Source organism: Cryptotermes secundus, unplaced genomic scaffold (assembly GCF_002891405.2).
Source record: "Cryptotermes secundus unplaced genomic scaffold, Csec_1.0 scaffold1482, whole genome shotgun sequence".
In the NCBI taxonomy this organism is placed as follows: domain Eukaryota; kingdom Metazoa; phylum Arthropoda; class Insecta; order Blattodea; family Kalotermitidae; genus Cryptotermes; species Cryptotermes secundus.
In genome coordinates, this window is record NW_019734988.1 from 1,138 (window position 1) to 18,245 (window position 17,108).

A 17,108-nucleotide genomic window follows, 5' to 3' on the forward strand; every position below is an offset into this window, starting at 1 on the left:
CTTCTCCAACACCACATTTCGAAACTTTCCAGATGTTTCTGATCTACTGCCCTAAGTGTCCATGTTTCAGCCCCATACAGAGCTATGCTCCAAATGTAGCATTTCACTAGTTTCTTCCTCAAATTTAAGTCCAATTTGCTGGTAAAAAGAAATATCCTGATTAACAGACATAATTCACAAGTAACCACAATACAACCCCTCACATCTCCCATACCAGCTATTTTAAAATACAGCGTTAAAACATTCAAATTTATATACATTTGTAATTAAAATACTCATTTAATGCATAAAAAGAGTTAGCATGTAAAAATCTTTTTAGGGAACGTTCAAAGGAATGTTACAGTTAATCAAACAAATTGATGTACATGACTCTTTGTTTTAATTTTTATAACAAAGGTTACAGATGGTTACACAAATTATGGTCTCATTTTGTAGTTTGAATAATGATAAATTCCTTCTCCACAAAATAATAAGTAGGTGTATTGTATACTTATGTAAAATCTGAAAATAATCATAAAATAAATTATAAAATAATAATTAGAAATATATTTATGTAAGCTCTCAAGCTTTCATGGTGGCTAAAGTTGATAAAATCTTCTTGGGCTATCATCTATGTCAATTAATTAAAAAATTACCAGTGTTCTAGGGACTGTCTCTGTCTCTGATGATGGGGACAGAGATGGTCCCTAAAACATTGCTGACATTGCATGAGAATATTTAATCTACTAGGTGTATACTGCTTTGTGAACAAAAATAATATTATTGGAAATAAACAGCATTTCCTTTCTTCTCATCTTTAGTTTTGGTGTTTTATTTTTGAACAGGTATATCTTGAGGCGAAGATAGTCCCTAACCTAGTGTATGCATCAAAATTACTTGCTTACCAAAAGGATTGTGTCAATGATGATCCCAGCCCATCCTCCAATAGGAACCCTGATCTTAATGCAGATGAACTTCAAGCCCTGGAGTGTATCTATCTGTTACTCTGCTATCTGGTGTATGCTGCTGAAGACTTCCTGATTCAGTTTTGTGATGCTGTAGCCATCCTCAATGCCACATCTCTCCTTCAACAGTTCTTGTTATTGGGTCGCAGGAAAGTGAGAGTTGTTACTGATCTGGTGGCTATTTTGTCCCATGTTCTTCGAGCACTGCCTGAGAATGCTGGTCTTATTGAGCAGATTGTGCTGGGAGTGGATGAAGAAGGTAAGGTCAGTTTTACATACAATTGAAAGAAGCAAGCTGTATGAAAGTTCAGCTTCTAACTCTATATGCTCAAAAATATTCTTAAAAGTTTCAGTATTTCCATATTATTATGGAAAACAGATTGTATGTTGATATGAATGGCTGGTGGTTATTTTTCAAAATATATAACCAGACAAGTGCTGAGAAACGGAATGAAAAATTATTTTTAACATGTTTAGCTATATTGAAAGTAAAAGCCCTGAGAAAAATCATAAGTTGAATTGCAGATGAAACTGCTAGAGATAAGACTGTGTAAGAGAATAATTTTATTTAGAAAGTATAAGAAAATGTATAAGTGAGTTATGTATTTCCATTTTTTCATCTAGAGCAGATATATCTACTTTTTGATGATCAGGTCACAGAGGCATCTTTTGAAATGTGATTATGTATTGGTCTTCTGGAATAGGTATTGACATACCAGCACTGTATCATGGTAGGTGTTGGAGCATTGCCTTCATTTTTATGGTTTGGTGATTATCTCCCCAATCCTTTTCTCTTCAGGAAACTACTCTATTGCTGAGGTAGTCTGAATTGCAAGATCATGATTACATTGGATGGTTTACAGCAAAATTATTAGACTGTATATGGTGATAACATGGTCACTGGTGGGTGAAAAATCAGGCATCTGCTGTCTTCCTAAATTGTTGGTGGGAAATAAAAACAATTGAAAAAAGAAAAGAAATATATTAAGTATCAATAATGAAAAATTAAAGTAACAAAAAGACTGTTGTTCTGCTCTGAATGCTGTAGGCAGGATTTCTAATGCTGTGGTCATGACCTCATCTAAGGGTGGGGATCACCATATTCTCAAGAATCAATTAAAAGTTAGTTGTATCCATGCACAGTTTTTATCAAGTTGGTAAGTTTTGGTATAGGTGCTCATATAAAATATAGCAGCAACCAGACAAAACATTTCAGTTTTTTGTCATGACTATACAGGAACGTTTTATAAATAACTTACTGCAAGTATAAAGAGGATGTAAAGCTATTTATTTTAAATGATACAAACTCCGTCCTAAGTGCAAACAATATATATTATATGTCTTTGATCTTGTTCTTTCTACACTACATGTTTCGGCCTCTATCGGCCATCATCAGGTGTATACTCTTAACGTTGCTGCCACACTGAACCCAGTCTAAAATTTAACATTTAAAAACACAATGTCACATTCTTCGTATTATCAACATCTACATCGTTGATATGTGTCTGGTATGTAGATATTGTATTGCACACGTCAAATTTGATATTCTTGTAGTAGCACTCTAAAAATGTTTAATTATGATGTTTTTAAAACCTTTTAAAATTTTCTCTAAATTTTAAATTTAGACCTTTTAAAACCTTTTAAAATTTTCTCTAAATTTTAAATTTAGAGAAAATTTTAAAAGGTTTTAAAAACATCATAACTAAACATTTTTAGAGTGCTACTACAAGAATATCAAATTTGACGTGTGCAATACAATATCTACATACCAGACACATATCAACGATGTAGATGTTGATAATACGAAGAATGTGACATTGTGTTTTTAAATGTTAAATTTTAGACTGGGTTCAGTGTGGCAGCAACGTTAAGAGTATACACCTGATGATGGCCGATAGAGGCCGAAACATGTAGTGTAGAAAGAACAAGATCAAAGACATATAATATATATTGTTTGCACTTAGGACGGAGTTTGTATCATTTATCGTGTAGAGTGCAACAGGATGCTTAAATATAATATTTATTTTACTTTTGTCACTGTATTGTCTGATAGAGACTTGCAACACTGTTCAGAACTGCACTTTTTGCTGACTGGTGATGTTGGGGTGGGGAGGATACACTTGTGTATTATTTTAGGGAGGTTGCACTATCACAAAGCTTGAGAACCCATGCTCTAAGGAGATTAGTAATAATAATATCAATTGGCTGAAACATAAATTTTCTGGCCCCCCCCCCCAAAAGATCATGTGTTGTTTACACGTTTTCTGGGGCTTTAGATCTCTTGTACATGCTCTAGAGAAGTAATGGTTTCACCCCCATGAATTGTATCCCAGAGCCTCGTTCATGAACATATGAAAAATGCACTGTGCAAAGTTGAGGTTTGTAATAAGATAAGCAAGATGCATCCTGCCCCTTACATCAAAGTAGAGTTGTAGCTGCAGCAGTGGTGGTTCATGACCAGCGGAATAGGCGGGGCCAAGACTGTATAAAACGTATCCCCCCCCATTCCTGTATTTATCTGCTACTTGTCTCTGGATCCGACTGTAATGTTTGCAAAAAATAATCTCAGTAAGTTTGATTTGTTTCATTCTGGTCTGTCACACTAACAACATTGCAAAGGTTATCCAATTCTGTCCAGTGTGACTGATGGTTTTCTCTTTTTAATCGTTTATCCTTTACATGTTTGAGCCCTGTAGACCATCTTCAGAAGGATATCAATACAATTAGAAACCACTGTTACAGTATGTTTTTCGAATATTAATATGTACATACAATGTCATCATAATACAATCTACAAATTTAATGCTTTTTTAACAACTACAGTGTGTCTCAAACGTCAACAAGATGACACTGAAGGTAGGACAAAATAACAAGCTCACATAAAAAACAAAATAGGGATCATAGAAATACTACATTATACCCATAATGTATTTGCAAAAATCTATTCTCCAAACAATGGAACAGTGGGGTGGTGGACACTTGGCTTCCTTCAGGGAGAGGAAATAGAAGGGACATGAACCAATTTGGTTTAAAAATTTTAACATTTTTGAATATACTACGAGGTAAGTCAATAAATAAGTTACAAATGGATATAGAACTTAAACAAATAAGAGTACTGATTTGAAAAATGCTTTTATTACTCAACATAATCTCCCTGTACATTGAGACACTTGTCCCATCCTTTCACAAGCCCTAGAAAACCAGTAGCATAAAATTCTTTAGGCTGCTCTCAGAACCAGGTGGTGACTTATCTTGCTACAGCTTCATCAACAGGAAAATGTTCAGCTGAAAGATAATATTTAAGAGGGCTAAACAAATGGAAGTTTCTTGGATCAAGGTCAGGGCTATATGGAGGATGCTCGAGGACTTCCCACTTGAAATTTTGCAGCATCTCGTTTGTCTTTTTGGCAGTATGGGGACGCGCATTGTCATGCAAGAGCAACACGCCTTTGGTGAGGAGTCCTGGTCGCTTCCGTTGAATGGCCTTATGAAGTTTCCTGAGTATGTTACAGTACGAGTTGGCGTTTATGGTTTGTCTTGAGGCTGGAATGTGGTGAGCAGTATTCCTTCGTGACCCAGAAGACTGTGAGCGTCACTTTCTTGGAGGATGGTGTCACCTTAAACTTTTTTGGCAGGCGACGCGGGATGTTTCCACTGCATTGACACACGTTTTGTCTCGGGCTGGTAATGGTGAACCCAAGACTCATCACCTGTAACAGTTTGGGCTAGCATATCATGTCCATCATGGTAGCGATTGAGATGCTGTAATACCAGACCCATTCTTTGCATTTTGTGTTGTGGGGTCAGCATGCATGGCACCCATCATGCACACACTTTGTGAAAACCTAATGTGTCATGCATTATGAGGTAGGCCATGCCGTTTGAACAACCAATAGCAGTAACTATAGTGTCTATGGTTACCCTTCTGTCTGCTCAAATTAAGTCTTCAACCCACTGCACATTCACCTCTGTGGCACTCTCCATTGGCCGGCCAACGCAGTCTTCATCTTTGATACGTGTCCACCCTTCAGAGAACTTCTGCACCCAATTGTAAACAGCTTGACATGACAGGCACTTCTCACCATAGATGGGAAGCATTTCTTTATATTCTTTGATTCCATACCTTTTGCCCACAAAAGCTGCACAATGGAGCGCTGCTCGAGGGTTGTACACTCACTGACAGGCGCCGCCATCTTGCAACTGCTGTTTCGCTTTTGCAAACATCAATTGCCACTGGACTAATGCTGCCATCTAGTGGCAAAAGCCTCAAGTGCCTCATTCAAACATGTAGTACCCCACAACAATTTGTAACTTACTTGTTGACTCACCTACATAACTGTAATAAATATTTTAATGTGTTGGTACAAGCCACTGTAGTTGTTAAAAAACATTAGATTTGTACATTGTATTATGATGACATTGTATATACATATTAATATTCAAAAAACATATTGTAATAATGGTTTCTAATTTTATTGATATCCTTCTGTAGATGGTCTATAGAGCTGAAACATGTAAAGGATAAAAGATTAAAAAGAAAAAACCATTAGTCACACTGGACAGAATTGGATAACCTTTTGAAATAATCTCAGTACATTCTCCTAATGCTGAAGGCATTATGTTGTACTACACTAACACAAAACAGAAATGTGGTGTTAGTTTCACACTTCGCACGCACTCTGTATAAATAAAATTTGTTCTAGGATACTCTGCAATTGATTTGACCCAAATGCTAATGCATCATAGTCCTGTGCTGCGAGCTCGAAGTTGCCTTCTTCTACAACTTCTCGGCCGATACAGTTGTCGAGCCTTGCAGTTCAGTTGGACTCAAAGATTACGAGAAGAACTGGAAAATCTGATGCATGACTCCAGTAAAATGGTGGAAGTGGTTAGTATCAAAATGTTTCATGTGTGAGATTATATTCTTTCTGTAACACTCTAGGTCGGGCCACGCCACAGCTCAAGCGGTTAGTCGCTGGCTTCCCAACATGGCGGGCTGGGTTCGATCCCGGGTCTGGTCAAGTGGGATTTGTGGTGGACAAAGTGGTGCAGGTTTTCTCTTTGTACTTAGGTTTCCCCTGCCAATCTTCATTCCACCAACTGCTCCACAATCACTCTCACCTATCATCTGGGGCTAGTACAATAGGCCAGAAGTGGCTGCAGTACAAGGGACTTAGTCCCACCCCAATAGCAATAAAAACACTCTAGGTCAGTATTCGTTTCTCTTATTGTTTTATGCAACAGATCTCAAGTGTCATAACCTCAGCAGGTGATGATAGCATTTCCTGGGGGCTCGTGGGTAGGTTGTATTGATACAGGCAGTAACTTTGTTTTAGAGGTTAGGAGTGATGTATTATTTGGCCATCCTTTCATAGTTGGAAACATCTGAAAGTTAAATCATCACTTTTGGGTGGTTCAGTTAATGATGAAACTGGTAGCAAATTGTGTGTATTTATAACTCTCTTGTTTTTCTATGAAGATGATGGGGATAGATACATAGACATTTAATAAAAATGTGCAACAGGATGCTGAAATACAGAATAGTGGGAACATCGCTTGTTACCTAGGAAATCAACCATTCTGGCTTTCTGGCGGCATGCCACAATACGTTCATGTTTTAGTGCCATATTGCAGGACAATATAATATAAAAAGTAAGTAAAGCTATCCCTGTACCAGGCCGTGAAGGCCCATAGGGTTGTGAGACGTTGAGGGTTCCACATTGTCTAGACAATTGGCTCAAAGATGGTGGTAAGGTTGTCAGCCCTACGCACCGGCTGCGCTTTACTCCCCAGGAAAATTATTTAATTAATTCCTGGTACTCATTTCTGTTAGAGGCTGAGTAAACCCCAGGGCCTAAGCTGCCTCCATAATCTAGGGGTAACGTTCCCACCTAATGACTCAAGTTACATGGGTTCAAACCTGTCGGAGGTCGCGGAATATTTAAGGGTGGAAATATTCAGGGAACAAGTCCTCTGGGAGGGACTTTAAGCTGTGGGTCCCGTGTCGTAGATTTACGGCACGTAAAAGATCCTCATGTGTCTAGGAGACCTCTGAGCAAAATTAGGCAAAGTTTCCCGCCCAAGTACTTCCCAATACCTCCAGTAGATGGGGAAGTATTCGGGTACCACTGCCAGCCTCACTGGCTGAACGGGGCTGATAGTGAGCACCAGTACCGGCAGGGTATGGCGACTGGTAGAATATGAAAGGGAGACGTACAATAGACTATTAGTCGCAGTGCATGGGGAAACCCACTTCCTCTAATAATAATAATAATGTGACATGTTGACCCCTACCTCCCCAGCGGTACGTGGCGGTAACGTAACGCTCGCGTTACTACGGTAATAGGCGAGTTCCCGCCCCGCNTGAATGATGACCTCATCAGGACCTGAACTCGCAACCTTCCGGCTTGTACCATAGCTCCTCAACCACTATGCTACTACGCTATTTATACTCTGCATCATATGTATTATCAGGGTATCAAATTAAGGAGAGTGAAATGGTTAAGGCATATAGCACAGAGAAAAAATGAGAATGCATATATAATTCTTGTTGATGAACCTACTGGAAGTCCACTTTGGAGACCTAGGGTTTATGAGAAGATAATATTTAAATGTATAGTAATGATATAGGGTCTCTGTGAGAAGACTGAATGCATTGTGCTCAGAATAGGGCCAGTTTGTTCTTACAAACACAGTGAATTTCTTAACAAGTGTTTGTTTCTCAAGACAGACTGCTCCATGAAATTAATAATCTGAATGTCAACATGAGACCATTTGATGTGTATAGTATGTGATGTGATGTGTATAGTGTGTGATTAAAGTAACTGAAGCACCAAATCACAGAATAATTATGAGTCAGAAGCAACATTACTTGTTGGTCCTTTCCTGGCCATATGGATAGTTCACATGCTCTTGAACAGCAGTGGCCATGATGATATGCTGTAGATTTTTAGTGCTCTCTCCATATCTAAAGTTCTAGTATTTTGAAGTGACAGTCCAGGAAAAGCTGCGCAGTGGATGGGCAGGTCCATTCATGAAAGTTGAGGGGTGTTGTGATTAGTCATTTGTCTGCATTCAGTGCGAGTAGACGTCTCAAGAGCATTCTTCCTTGTACAGTCAAGTTAAAAAGTTTTGACTCTTGGAGTCGTATTTGAGTGTATTATTCTCTAATTACTGTAGTAATATTGTGACGCGTTACCTTATGTCCATCGCCGCGCAACGGCTACAATGGAAATATTTGAGTTCCAACAGCAACAGACCGTGGTGAAGCCGCGTTCCCGAGGCAACGGATTGCCAAACACGTGAGTTTGGAATAGGCATTTCCATGGTAACGCAAAGAACAGAGCCGTTGCATAGACAGTGCAGAAGCAACAAATGCGTCTCCCCAGAAATGAACTACAGAGAGTTTGTTGCGCCCGTTACATAACAGTGGACAGTAGAAAGGAAAGAGTGAAGAATGGTGTCTGGTACCCATTCTGTAGAACACCTACATAAGCTGAGAGCTACAGAGACAGAAGACAGGAAGGAGTCAGTATTGGGGTAGCCGTCGCTGAAGACAGTTGAGATCCCACCACGGCCAAAGATAGTTGAGACGTCGCATTGAAGTAGTGGGCCAGAAGTCAAGTGGTGACATGTGACAATATTTTATTTTATTGTTTATTATTATTCGTTGATTTTCTTTTTTGTTTATTTATATTTGTACATTTTTTCTATCTCCTTTAACATGCCACCAACACGAAGTAAATTCGGTGGAAAAGTGTTGCATTCACAATCAAGAGAAATTGTTAGCAATGTATATAAGTATATGAAAGAGGCTGGGCCAACAATTACAGTGAAGCACATAGGAGTGCAAGTAGCAAAGGCAACAGGTGTATCGGAAAGTAGTGTCAGAAGAATAATAAGAGAAACAAAAAATATCGAATCTGGGGCTTCCACTTCCTTTTCAACACCCCATAAAGAAAGACCTAGGAAATATCCACTTCGGACAACTTTAATGAGTCTGTGGTGCGAAGAACATTTAATGACTTCTACATAGTCAAAAAAACAGATACCTACCTTGAAAAAGTTCACGAAAAGTTTAAGAAAACGTTAGATTTTCAGGGATGCATCTCCACATTAAAGAAAATTATTTTGAAACTGGGGTTGCGGTGGAAGAAAACAAAAAATAATCGGCAGATACTGGTGGAACGATTTAATATCAGAGCCAAACGTCTTCAGTATTTGCGGCAAATTAAAGAATATAGGGAAGAGGGCCGCCCAGTCATCTACATGGATGAAACCTACATTCATTCATCGCACACCACCCCATATGCATGGAGTGATCAATCCAACTAGGGATTATTTCCCGCGTGTCCAAAGGCCAAGGGCTCATTGTTATCCATGCTAGGGGACAGCAAGGTTTCATCCCTAATGCCTATGTCCACCTAAAGTCCCACCAAAAAACAGGAGACTACCACAGTGACATGAACTACACCAATTATGAAAAATGGTTAAAGGAGGGACTTATTTATAACCTTCCCCCAAATTCTGTCCTTGTCATTGATAATGCTCCCTACCATACTGTACCACTAAACAGAGCCCCTAACTCAAATTCAAGAAGAGGTTTTATGATATCCTGGCTAAAATATCACCTTCCACCTATTACCTTCAGTAACACTGATTTTTCATCATTGTGGAATCCAGACATATATAATATGATCCTACCACCCAAACCGAAATACCTTTCCTATAAAATAGATGGAATCTTTGCAGAACACAATCCCTCCATATCACCCAGAACTCAACCCAATTGAGTTAATATGGGCCACCGTAAAAAATTGGGTTGCTCAAAACAATACCACATTTAAGATGGATGATGTCATTAAACTGGCAGACCAAAAATTGGCTTCCATAACTGCAGAAGAATGGCAACTTAGGTGCCAACATGTAAGGCACATTGAGCAACAATTAATGGCATGGGAAGGCCTTTTGGACGCAAGACGAGAGTTCGTCTTCCATGTTGGCGGTGATAGTGATGACAGTTCTGATGATAGCTCCGATTCATCTGATGGTGACGAGGAAGGACAGACATGTGGAGATGATATCTATGCGGACATTGCCGGTGTTGCCCCTTTAGAATAGACCCGTGTAGTATGTAAATAAACTCTTCAGGTATATAACAGTGAAAAGTGTATAATAGTGTATAGTGCATAATAGTCTGCCATTCGGCACTTAAAACATAACATCGGATGTGTGAACATCAACGAGACTAAACCCCCATCACCCCATCACTATGCAATACAATGATGTAAGAAGTTATTTCCTTTTGAGAACACATGTACTGCATTCCCTGCCACACTTGTCAGCATGCTGGAGCTCTCCCCGCCACAACCAATACTTCTCCTACTCCGCGTCGGAGGACTGTCAGCCCTAAGTACTACAACTATACTGCCTGAGCACAAAGAGAAATTTGCATGGCATAGTTTGGCTGTACAATCCCACATCATGGCTGGCTCACTGAAGATAATCTATGCAAGATTTAAAATATGTTGCTTCTGGCCCAGCACTACTCTGTAATCAAGTTTCATTAATAAAAAACTTGGTAATACATAAATGAATGAATGAATGTATAAGGCGTGGGCCTTCTCGGCCCTTACACCACAACCTACAGAGACAAGGTTTTCTGGTCAGTGTTGATATAGGTTACTATATATAGAAGAGACATACATTAATTTCTTTTTTTCTTTTGTGTTTAGGCTGCAAAAGGAGCAGTTAAGGAACTGAAAGAGCTGCATTTCTACTTTCAGAAGAAATAATCAGTTTAATGTAACATATAATTTATACAAACATTTCCATTTATGAATATCATGTTGTAGCTTTTAAGGTGACCACAGACAAATAGGTTGCTGTCAGCAAAATGACTCGCCTTCCTAAACATGGCATCTTATTACAAAGGGCCACTGTCAAGCCCATTTTCTATACATATATTAATTGACATCACTGTCTGCAGCAGTAATTGGTTTATCACTGCACAGATGGCAATATCTGCAGCAACTAGATACCTCCTACTGTCATAATTTGCCCACAGCATTCTGTGAATAGCAATGTCTTTTCAAATCTGTGCCAAGTTATAAAGTGTTAAACTCTTACATTGTCATACTGAAAAATTCCTGTTGTCTCCATTTCCTGCTTGGATATTATGTGTAAAAATGTATTTACATTGCAAAAGAAAATTGTTAAAATCGTGATGGGTGTCAAATCCCGTAATTCGCGTAGAGATCTGTTTAAGAGACTACAGATCTTAACGTTTCCTTGTGAATATATATATTCATTAATAAACTTTATTACAAATAATGAAGAACATTTTCAGACAAATACGGATGTACACAGGGTTAACACAAGACACAAACACTGTTTCATAAACCAATTGCTAACCTCTCATGCAGTCAGAAAAGCGCATATTATTCTGGGATCAAAATTTTTAATAACCTGCCATCTGATCTCAAAGGTCTTATGAATGAAAAGACAAGATTTAAAATAGCACTGAAACGATACTTAAATGCACATTCATTCTACTCTGTTGATGAATACCTATTGTCTAGAAAATAACTTATGTATCTTTAAATAGCCTTGTGTGTAGTTATTGTGTATTCTTGGTTTCTCTTGTATGAGAACTCCATTGGGACTGTACATATATTTTGTATTTATATGACATATTCCACATTCTACAGTCATTTTGACTAACTTTGGATCCATGGAATGCAATGAAATGTAATGTAATGTAGCAAATTAATACCTATCAAGTTTTCCACTGCTGTTCCATGCCTGTTCATCCTTGTGTTTTAAGTTCAGAACCACTGTATGAATTTTCAAGAAATCTGATTTGAATCTTATGTCATTGGAGGCCGCCCCAAACCTGTATTTTTCAGTTTCCTGTAATTGATGATAATAACATGGCAAATGAACAGACTTTGAAGGCTTGAGGAACACTTGTGAAATGCAGTGACAACAGGAATACAGTATAACCGCTCACTTCGTTGGCCCCTTTACGTTGGTTGCCCTTATCACCATCCTCCCTTGATCCTACGTTGTGCTCCACTTATCACTGTCCTCCCTCTTCTCGTGGATGTCCAGGAGTTAGGTGGGAAGGGAGGAGAATTGTGGTTGTTGGTGCTGGTAGGTGAGAGTTCGCTTCCTGTACACCCTTAGGTGTCTCGCAAGTAGGTAAAGACAGGAGTATCTGGGTTCTGCTCTGTAACTGGTAGAGGTGAGTTCCTGTCCCGGGGTCTTATACGGGTCTGGCTCAGGCAGGGCAAGAAGAACCTTACGCTATAATCACATACACCACTTCAGACTTTTGCACTTACAAATGATTTAATTCACTTCCGTTCACTGAATATTATGGAAACTCTAATGTTTACACTTAATTGTAATTAACATGTAATACTTTCTTTTCTGAAGAAATGTAGTTGTAAATTTGAGACTGACTTTGCCAAAAGTTGGATGAAGACTCCTTGAGGTGGAATGCACTCTCTCTGAATCCTGAGGTCCACGAACCCCAGACTCCAAGAGAAATCCACTCCTCCACTTTTGCCATTGGTTAAGTTTTCAAACTAGGAGGTTCCCTAAATTTTGAATTTCCAATCATGTTGCTTTGCTATGTGATTCTGGCAGATGCTGACTTGACGCTAAGGTTGACAGCCCCTTGATGCATTACGATCAGGGGATGAGGCTCCAGCCGTCCCACTTTTAAGTTATCGCTGTTCCAAGCTGTCAGCTCTCAAATTCTCAAAGTCTTTCCAACTTTGCTGAAACTGCCAGAATTCCAGGAAAGTGCCAGATGTTACTTCCTGTCCACATAGCAAAACTTGAACTATGTCCCTTCTGCGTGTACGAGTTGGCTATCTGCCGGATTCTCTCTGTATTTACTTGATATTTACTTAATATAGGTATAATTAATACACAATAGTCCACCAATTAGAATGAACAGTTACAACAACTGTACTTAATATTGCTAATGTCTTTATCAGAGCTCTTTGGAACAGCTAGGAGGATTCAGATGGTAGGTTGTGTTGCTGCAAAACATATTGTGACATGACCGAGTAGCTTAATAAGAGACGTCATTCATTGCTAAGCCATGGCACAATAAAGATGCAGCAATAGAAGAACTGTCGAAGACTGTTTTCTGTGTGGTCCATGGTGAGGCTATATAGTGAGCATGAATGAGGCTTCTGTTTAAAGAGGAAATGAATAGGATATAACAGAAGGGTATGGGCATCCATCATTTCTTGCACTGAAACCAGTACTGTTTATTGTGTACCCCCATTCATCCCATCATGAACTTTGCACCTTACATAAATCAAATTAGTTTGCTGATTTGATCATTATGATAGTCAGTGAAAAGAGCACTAGATAAAGATGTTTTTGCCCTAATTGAAACAAATAAATGAATTCAAACCAGTTTACTAGCCCATGAACTATTAAATAGTGTCATTTGGAATAATAAAGCTTCACATAAATGCAAAGAATGAAAACAGTGAAAAAGCTTTGATTGATTAAATGATGATCTCCATGTATTTGCCATGTTTTATACAACTTATTGAAAGATGCAACATAATAAATGTGAAAAGCTCTGAGATTGCTATTTAATCGGACAAAACATGTTGCCTATGTTACAGTTAATTAACAAAGAAGTTTCGTATTTGAAACCTGTTTAACATCCAAAACCGAAATATGGCCCTTCAAAATGAGGAATGAAAGTAAAATCCAAGAAGGCCACGCCATAGCTCAAGCGGTTAGTTGCTGGCTCTCCACCGCGTCGGCCCGGGTTCGATCCCGGGTCTGGTCAAGTGGGATTTGTGGTAGACAAAGTGGCGCTGGGGCAGGTTTTCTTCGAGTACTTCAGTTTCCCCTGCCAATCTGCATCCCACCAATTGCTCCACAATCACCCTCACCTCTCATCTGGGGCTGGTACAATAGGCCAGAAGTGGCCGCAGTACAAGGGACTTAGTCCCACCCCACTAGCAATAAAAAAATTTCTAAGAGTAATTAAAAAAAAGAAGACAGAATTAAGAATGAATAAATCAAATAAAATTTACGAAACATACTGGAGAAAGAGGAAGATGAATTAAAACTGTTACAAAAAGTGACTTAAATGGAATTCCAAGGAGATAGGAGTTGAGTTTCTCTCACAGTGAGAATTATGAGAAGAGTTCCTTATTCTGGGACAGTAGTTCAATGAATGCCAACCATATTTCAGAGGAAAATGCCACTTCCATCGTCAGGGCAAAAGAATAAGTAAAGTAAGCGACCAGCATGAAGCAGGCAACTTATACTGAGGAACGTTAAAAGGAGATTCTACTGTAATAGGTTTTAAGTGGGGCATGATGTAATGAACCCTCGTAGTTATCGAACTACCGTTGCCGATCTAAGAGGAAGTATAGATGGCAGTAGTTATTACGACATTAACTCTATATTCGGAGCAGTGGAGAAATATCTTGTGGATCTTGAGCGTATCTATGGATCAAACATTCAATGCGGTTCGCATTTCATCCCGCCTTTGTTGTGCTTTACAGCCTTAACAGTAACATTGCGGGGTTGCGGGGATGGTCTGTAGTGTGGTTTGGCGTTTGCAGTGAAGTAATTTATATTAGATTCGAAGGAATTTAGCACTTAATAGTGCCATAAATATATAGAAAATGCATGCAGTGAAACGCTCGCAGGGAAAAAATAATACCGGTAGTGTTTGTCGACTTTGTTCATCAAACAGTGGTATTATAGTTTTAAATATATTTGATGGGGAAGGGAGGAAGCGTCGCATATTATCCCTCATAAACTCCTGCCTACCAGTGAAGGTATGTTAATTACTCTTCAGCCGTTTGTTTTGCTGTGGGCACCAGTTATAAATCTCACATTTCTAAATTATTTCATAACGAAGGCGTACGACTTACAAGAACTGCATGCATTGTGTTACGCCGGGGAAAAAACAGCAAACCTGCTACACATTTGCGAGAACTGATAAGCGGTTTGCTTGTTCCCCAGGTCGATGCTTTCATCAATTTAGCGTCGCCGTTGTGCCCTATGCAAAGGAATAACATTGAATATAACAGACCCCCGAAACCCAACGTCGTAAATTGTCATAGATTATGAATTTTGGTAAAAGTGCTGGTTTAGTGGCGTTTCCCAGTTGAATTCTCTTTTTGGCCACCTCTGGCAGGAACTTAATCCTTTGTATCCAATCCTGCCAAGTACAACCCAGAATATTGATAAATCTCTCCCATTGATGCCACCATTGGGTAAATTTTGTTTATTAACTCGACAATTATCATAAATTCTGTTGCTGGCGCAGAATATATTGCCTATGTAGATGAGCTGATAATATGTATATGTGCATTTTTAACAATGTACTAGCTTATCCATATGTGCCACTTGGAAAAAGTGTTTTGTAAGGGTCCATGGCCTAATCAATATTATTTTTCCCCTCATGCTGCTTTTGCTCTCATGCCCCAAGTCAAACAAAGTGCTTTTGGGAAGATCTTCAGTAGTGACTTCAGACATAATTGGTGGCTAACTTTTGATTTGAATTAAGCCCTTCGGTATTTACAGCATGTGGATGTGGGAAGTGTTGCTGACATTTCAAAGGCACATGCTGCCTCCATCTTCATGTTGTATAGGTTGGGTGAATTTCTGTATATGTATAGGTTTATGTTTTTGAAAATTATGGATTGGGAGAGTGGAGGCAGAGGCACATAAGATTACAAATTACATATATGTAAGTTAAATGTACTTATGCATCACAATTTGAGCCTGTTAACAGGAACAGTGTCGATGAGTACATCACTAATAAGTAATGAGATTATGAATTATATAGACAGATGATGAGAAACATATGACATGTTCATTTACACATGCATGCAGTACATTTTTTAAGGCGTTATTGAAGAGAAACCTTGCAGATGTGCCTTTTATATCCTGGTGATGGTGATTTTTTTAAAACCCAGTATTTAGAAACTACTTGACAGAAACTTAAAAATTCATATATACACACTTAATCCTTGAAAATGAGTCATTTGGTATGGTAGGAACACTTTAAAATCACTTAAAATCTCCACTGGCATGCTGTCTGGCCTGACATGCCTTTCATGGTTTTCTGCAGGCCATCCAGGCAAATTCTGGGATAGTACATGAAATAGGCCATTATCACTTCTTTCCAAATCCTTTACATTTTATCATTCTTGTACTTCCATTCAGTGCTGTATAGTCCAGATTAGTGCTTCCCCAAACTTGTTCATGTGACCCCTTCATGAATCATCCTTCTAGTTCTTTCTAACTGAATTGTAACCCTGTCCACTTGTGTTAGTGATCAGCTAACTTTTAATTACAGCCATACCGAAACTGTGATTAGGAAAAACTTAATTTTTTTTAAAATGGAATATTGTTTACTTGGTGATGAATAGTAACAATAAATTCTGAAATCTTAATCAATCAGAATTTTTTAATAAGAGTATAATAGACTCCAAATTAACCAGGGACAGATTATCCTGGGTCTTTGTTTAGTAAATTCACTGTTTTGTCCAAAGTAAAAAGATAAACTTAGTGGGAAACGGCCCGTTGAAAAAGCAATAAATACAAAACAAAAAGTTTTATTTCATGTTTGAATATGTACTTTGGAAACTCAAGAAGGCTTTCTTTGTTTGGTTTTTCTTTTTAATGTGCAGAAATTGGACAGGAGCTTCTCAGAAATCACATTCATGTTTCTACCAGTAGTATTCAAGTAAAATGCCATTATAAATGTATGTGTCATTTTGTAAATCCTAGTTCGCATGTTAGTTATGTATTTATTTTACTTATTGTCTGAGGTTTCTAACTATCTGAGGATCTTTTATTCAAGCTTTCCCTTAAAGATAGTCAAAAATGAAACTAAAAACAAATCCACCTGGATAACAATTGGAATAAAAACTTCATGTAAACACAAAAGACAACTATATTTGGCCAGTAGGGACAGTAATGATCCAAGACTAAAAAGTCACTACAAAATGTACTGTAAAATTTTGTCAAAAGTCATTAAAGAAGCCAAACAGAATAACTATAACAGCCAAATTCTAAAATCAAACAATAAAATTAAAACCACCTGGGATATTGTGAAAGTTGAATCAGGAAAGAAATCTGTTAATGAAGACGTACAAA

General features: G+C 38.3%; 2 protein-coding genes across 5 annotated transcripts in view; both read left to right on the plus strand.

The window, feature by feature from the left end:
- Positions 1-800: 800 nt before the first annotated feature.
- Positions 801-10,917, plus strand: LOC111869191 (serine/threonine-protein kinase fused-like; the record flags this gene model as incomplete). Its single annotated transcript, XM_023860487.2, has 3 exons — positions 801-1,203; positions 5,648-5,832; positions 10,679-10,917. Coding segments are annotated over 3 exons (648 nt in total), but the record flags the coding sequence as incomplete, so codon positions are not given.
- A 3,531-nt stretch (positions 10,918-14,448) lies between these two features.
- Positions 14,449-17,108, plus strand: part of LOC111869184 — a 53,591-nt gene continuing 50,931 nt past the window's right edge. The window contains exon 1 of one of the 4 annotated variants that reach the window (XM_023860468.2): positions 14,449-14,776. In XM_023860468.2, the coding sequence (XP_023716236.1) occupies positions 14,621-14,776 (156 nt within the window). In that variant the 5' untranslated portion in view covers positions 14,449-14,620. The remainder of the gene's footprint in view (positions 14,777-17,108) is intronic. The other 3 variants (XM_023860467.2, XM_023860469.2, XM_023860466.2) reach the window with 3 other exon arrangements.